Source organism: Lolium perenne, chromosome 7, assembly GCF_019359855.2.
Source record: "Lolium perenne isolate Kyuss_39 chromosome 7, Kyuss_2.0, whole genome shotgun sequence".
Classification (NCBI taxonomy): domain Eukaryota; kingdom Viridiplantae; phylum Streptophyta; class Magnoliopsida; order Poales; family Poaceae; genus Lolium; species Lolium perenne.
In genome coordinates, this window is record NC_067250.2 from 41,696,679 (window position 1) to 41,703,047 (window position 6,369).

Genomic DNA, 6,369 nt, shown 5'->3' on the forward strand with positions numbered 1-6,369 from the left:
AAGCTGTGTTTCCTTCATAGAAGTCTCTACAAGTTGAAGACATTCAGGTTTGTCAATTTGGGCCTGATGATTTGTATAATGTTTTGAAATTTTCGCCGCCTAGGCAATTGGTTCCTATCGCAGGCTAAAATGGTTCGATGTGTCTCTTCATACGAGGATAAGGACACGAGTTATTCTTGGACCGGTGCATTTATATATACAAATGTGTTTTTATTGATCCATGACACAGTATTATAGTATTGTTATATTCATATTTGTTGCATGCATTTTATGTGATATTTGTGATAACAAAAGAAACTTAAAAGGCCGTGGCAACGCACGGGCATTCAACTAGTAAATAGAGTTTGCTAGTTACGGTTTGACAAGCTACACTTCAAGCCTTTGATCTACCCAAGTTTGCTAGTAAGAGCATCTCCAACAGACGTGCTAAAGCGGCCTGCGCTAAAATTAATTTACAACGCCAGATTTTCTGTTTTAGTGCACGCGGATGTTCAGCACTATTTCAGACGTTGGAAAATATAACGCTTCACCAGATGCGCAAAAACGAAGCGTGTGCGGTGGGGTTTTGGCCCTTGATCAAACAACAATATGCAACCATGAATAATTGTGAACACAAAAAAATTAAAATATGACTTGTTCAACATAACAACTCAAATCTAGAGCATAGTTCAAAAGCAAGGCATAGTTGAAGACCACCAAATGAGAAACAAAGTTCATGCAAAACACTAGTAAAAACAACAATCGTTCATCGTCACCATCATCTTTTGCACCTTCATCTTGTTCTTCATCTTCACTTGCAACTTCAGTTGTATGTGCATGACTAGAATGAATCTGCGCCCCACGTTGGACATATGTGAAATGAATGTCTCGCATCAACACTACATAAAAATGTTGTATCAATTGCTACACATCTACAAATATTCTACCAAAGGCTATTCATCTAGACATACGCTACCAAATGCTATTCATCTCAACATATCCTACCAATTGATATTCATACCTTAAGTCATATCGTCGCCTAGGTTGGGCGCGTACGGCGGCGCGCCCGATTCCGGTGTGAATGACTCCGGTGGCGGTGGTGGTGGAGGATGGGGAGGCTAGATTTTGGCCGCGGTGAAGAAGTCGAAGTTGGCCGCCGCTAATCCATTTCCCAAGTGGATTTCACTAGATTGGAAGAGATTTGTGGTGATTTCGATTTATATGAGATTGAACCGCCCTCAATTATGTTAAATAATTTCAATCTATCAAGCCGAATAAGGTCTTAAGTGATGAATCTGTACTTTCCATGTCCGCAACTTAAATTCAGCATGCATTATTATTCCATATGTATGTAGCGTTATTTGAAACATCCATCCTCTGAAGTGTTAAAAATAAGAACACTATTCTCATTTCACACACGCAATGATAATTTCATCGCATGGAGGCCAAGCATGCCCACGGAACAAAAAAAAAATCCCCTTTTTTGGTGACTGCACTATAAAATAACAAGTAATACACAAAGCATTACATCTTTATTATATCATCCAGATCTCACACATATCATAAAACCTTACTACTTGGTACAACCACCTGGACCTCCATAGTAAAACATTTCATTAAGAAAATAACTAACGTCATAACACTGCTTATGGGATACGTAAGCACGAAGGCCAACAGGCCATGGATCAATTCCGTAGCCTTTGCCACTGGAGTCGACGTATCGGACGTCTCGAACAGAAGCTGCTCTTTGTTTGGGCCAATGTCCATTGCCCATTGGGGGACTAGCACTATGAAGCGTAGATCGAGTGTAACCACCCCATTGTATGTTATTTGCATGGTCTTCTAAATTATTAAAAATACTCTTTGGCCAGTACCCAACAGCGCTAAGGTTATGGTTATCACGACCAAAGTGCAGCCACCAGTCACCGTCATCCTTATTCTGAAAAAAGGAACCAAACATATAACTAGTAAAGCAAATGAGCCTATGCTATGATCTATATGCATAAAAATGGACCACAATTCAACTCTTTAATTGTTCAAAGAAAACCTTCAGCTAACATATTTAAAGTGGTGAATCTTGGAGTGTGCACTAGTGCTTTAAGAATGTACCTTAAAAATCTTTATTGTGATCTTAAGATGTCCGTCAGTAGGATCTAGAATATCTCCTGGCGTGATAGGAGCATTATTTACCGGCACAAAACCAACGCATGAGATATCATAGCACCCAGTTGATTTATACCCATCTGCCTGTTAGACAATAAAAGATCATGAGGTGTATGATACATAAGGGTATATGACTAAGCAACACAAACAATTCAACCATGTACCGTCCATAGTGTAAAGAAATGTGTTCTGCTATCACCGTACTGGGAAGGGTTTACCTGCATTGAACATAAAAAACTGATAAATACCACAAAAGGCAGGCATCCATAAATTTTGGTCATGTCTAGAACACAATGGTCTAAAATAATCCCCGCTAAATTGAGAGGAAAACATAAATTCCAGGTAGACCATGTTCAAGATGCCCCATCATTTCTCTCAAAGCAAAGACTGCTTTCTCCCCATCTCCTCTCTCCTTCAAAAGATTCTTCGGCTAGGGCGGAGAGAGGTTTGCTGTATACAAAGCCCATGTGGTCATTTGCCTCTTAACCTCTGTGTTTGTCTGTTGATGAAGAAAAAGTTTTCTTGCCACTAGCAACGCGCTACATCTGGATCTTCTTAGTGCGGATCAATTCATGAGATGCTTCCTCTGCTAGTGGCGGTCGGGGTTGGAGTTTGTCAACCGCGAGATCGTTGTTTGATTGGCACTTCAGTGTACATTTGGGCTCCTTCATGCACATGTGGCGTCCTAGGCAAGGTGGCCAAACACGTTTGTAGTATTCCGCTTCATTGATGAGCACATGCTCACTAATTAAAGGTATGCCTAATGTTGTGGACTGTAAATGATTTACTAAGCGTGTTCTGATCCGCTGAGATCTATAGTGTAAACAAAGGGCCTTATGTTTAAAAGGTGAAGGTAAAACATGTTTCAGTTGTATGTCGAGAACTAACTTACCGTCCATCCGGCTATTGCAACATTGAGGCTACTGACGTCATCCCTATGCTGATTTACCACACATATTTGTGACTCAATTAATTGGCTGTTACTCAGATTCTCCAAACCATATACGTCAAATGTTGCCATGCCACCAATAAGGATAGATTCAGTGACAGTGTTTGACATGATGATAGCATACTGTGCGAAGAGAAAACATGCACATTAGTTACACACACGATTCTACCTATAAATAGTGAGTACACATATGCTAAATAATGAAAACTTCCTTATGAAGAGAGAAACATATATTATTCCAAAATCATGGTTTAGTTCATTTTGTTGTATGTATGATACAAAGTTCTTCACTCAAAGAATGCAAAATAGCTATTTTAGCAACCTGAATCCTCGCAAAACTTTTTTGAGTGCTTTGTGCAAACAACCTCCATGCATTTATAGGATGCAGCTAAAGTCACAAAAGAAAGATAGTGAATAGATGAACTCAATTGTTCAGTAAAGAAACATCAACCACATTAACAGCAGCTTTGACCTTGTTAGTAGAAAATATTATGGCGTCCATTAAATTCAACACAGGATTTTAAGAAATGTTTTTAGGGTAATTACCAGGTATAGTTGTTTGCATGTATATGTGATACATTAAATCTATCGTTGAAATGGGAAAAATCACTTACATGGTCAATTATACTTGCATCGTCTGCCTTTGTGAGTAGCCGGCTATTATTCGAGAAGGATTGCTGCCTCATTTGAATAATGTTCCTAGAATATGCATCGTTCAACCATGATATTGCCGTAGCTTGGTATGAATAGACAACCAACAATACAAGAAGTTGCAAAAGCCACATAGCTTTTGGCCTTCAAACTATAATCTTCCCTCTCTTGTCTAGTGAAGAAACTGTGTGACAATAAGTTAAAGGAAATATCTCTAAATGACCCAAAAACAATTGGTACTAAGGAACATATGTCTGTGCATATATATATATCGGCATGGTTTATTATCACAGAAGCATTTATAATATGCATGGATGGGCATGTGATGGATACTAATGAATTATCAAATAAATAAATATATACTCTATCTAAAAAAATCTATTGTGTATAAGTAAAGATATTTTCTTATTTATTATTGTACACATGCATATGTGCATGCTTCATTTATGTCTTATTGCAAAAAGGCACACTAAATGCAAAATCAATATTATATATGGTTAGATATTATCCAGTTACATGTTTAAGTGGAGAAAATATTAAACAAACACTTTACTATTACATCATATCCAACGCACAAGAATAAATATTCTTAGATATGCATATATAAACACATTTATGATGATTTTGTAACCCTCGGATATTGGTTTGGTACATTATGTGGCGACTACAAATTCGTGATGTTGATATCAAATATATCATGCGTTCTTGCTACCGTAAACATTAAATAAGAAGATATGTGCCACCACAACTCATTAATTGTGTGTTAATCACAATGTTGATAGAAAATAAATGAAAACAATTTGAGAAACAATACAAATATACAAGTTCCCTAAATATGTCTTCATGATTTAGCGTATACATTTATCATCAAAATATTGGTATAATATAATATTCCAAAGATTGCATACACATATATATACTCACTACTACAAAATAGTGGCCTCACACACCGCATCACTGATGACCCTTAAGTAATGAAAGATCGAGATGTCGCCTAGAGGGGGGGGTGAATAGGCAATTAAAAACTCTTGCGGATTTGTCTTGTAAGAATGCAGAATTAAACTATCGTTTAGTTTACAAGCACAAACCCTAAATATGCTAAGCTCAACTAAGTGTAACAATAGCAACTAGAGCTAAGCAAGATAGGCACAAGATATATGTAGCACAAGTGATAGCAATATATCTGTACTTCAAGCACGGTGGCTATCACAAGGAAAGAGAGCTCGGGTATAGAAATAACCGAGGCACGTGGAGACGAGGATGTATTCCCGTGTTCCCTTCCTTTGCAAGAAGGTACGTCACGTTTGGGGGAGTGGATGTCCCACGAAGGATTCCCCGCGCCACGAAGGCTCACCCTATTCTCCGAACCACACCCACGAAGGATAATGGCCATTTTCTTATGGTTAGCTTTTCCTCCGCTCCGGAGATGGCAAGCTCCACAACCACTTCACAAGCTCCACGAAGGAGAAGCCCGGGCCCCTTCACAATCTTCCATGAAGACATCACCGGGGCACCAACCAAGCCAACTAGGAGGTCTCCCTCCAAGAGTAACAAGCTCACGGTCTCTCACTCGAACTAATCATGGTGGAGAGCTCAACACTATGCAATGATGCAAAGCAAGAACACTAGAGGTGTTTAAGTCCTTCACACTCAAATCCCACCCAAACAACAAATGCTAGGATGAGATTGGAGAGGAAGAACAATGGGGAAAGTCAACAAAAGAATCCAAGATATAGATCCCATGAGTTCCCCTCACTTAGAGGAGAAATGGATTGGTGGAAGTGTAGATCTAGATCTCCTCTCTTAGATCCCTCAAGAATGAGCAAGAATCATGGGGGGAGACAAGAGAGAGAGCAAGTTCTTCAAATGCAACAATGGAGGAGAGAGAATGGGAAGAACTAACTTGCTCAAGGTGGAAGAAGGGCTATTTATAGCTAGGGAGCAAATAAAACCGTTGGGGGGAAAAGACAAGTCAAGACGCGCAGGAAAAACGACCCAGTCGGCGCATAGGCCGGCCGACCGGACCTGGAGCCGGCCAGGCCGGTCACCAGTCCGGCCGGACCGGGCCACAGGACGGTCGGGGCGGGAGCAGGCTGGAAGGGGGCGGAGCGGCCCAGCCGGTGGCCCAGTCAGCTGACCGGGGCTGAGGCCGAACATGCCGGTCTGGGATCCGGCCCAGCCGGACCTGCAACCGGCGGAGCGGAGCGGCGCGCCGCACAGCGCAACGGATAGGCCAGGCGAGGTGGGCCGCGCGGGGGAGGCGGAGACGGCCCAGCCCGGCCAGGAGGCCGGTCGGCCGGGAGGGGCGCCGAGCGGGCTGGCGGGCGCCGGGTGCTGGGCTGGCCCAGACCGGAACCGCCAAAGTAAGCGGCCCGGCTGGCACCAGCACCAGATCCGGTCCGGACCGGGTGGGCCGGTCAGGCCGGTCGGCCGGCCGGCCACTACCTCCCCTTTTTTTTCTTTTTTTTCTTTTCTCCCTTTTCCTTTTTCTTTAATAACTAATGCTCCCGAACTCCGATTCGAATGAAACCAATTTTGTTTGGAAGATAACAACAAATGCTATCCAATAGAAAGTGAAAACTCAAGAATCCGTAGGAGGGGATTTTATCATGAATATAAAAGGTAGA

At 41.6% G+C, this 6,369-nt stretch overlaps 1 protein-coding gene across 1 annotated transcript; it reads right to left on the bottom strand.

Annotated features, from left to right (window-relative positions):
• Positions 1-1,535: 1,535 nt before the first annotated feature.
• Positions 1,536-5,899, bottom strand: LOC127316093 (protein neprosin-like). Its single transcript, XM_071823875.1, has 5 exons — positions 5,768-5,899; positions 3,035-3,214; positions 2,307-2,360; positions 2,089-2,226; positions 1,536-1,918 (listed from the first exon to the last, which is right to left on the bottom strand). The coding sequence occupies exons 1-5, from the start codon at positions 5,897-5,899 to the stop codon at positions 1,553-1,555; spliced, it is 870 nt and encodes a 289-aa protein (XP_071679976.1). The 3' UTR covers positions 1,536-1,552.
• Positions 5,900-6,369: the final 470 nt, after the last annotated feature.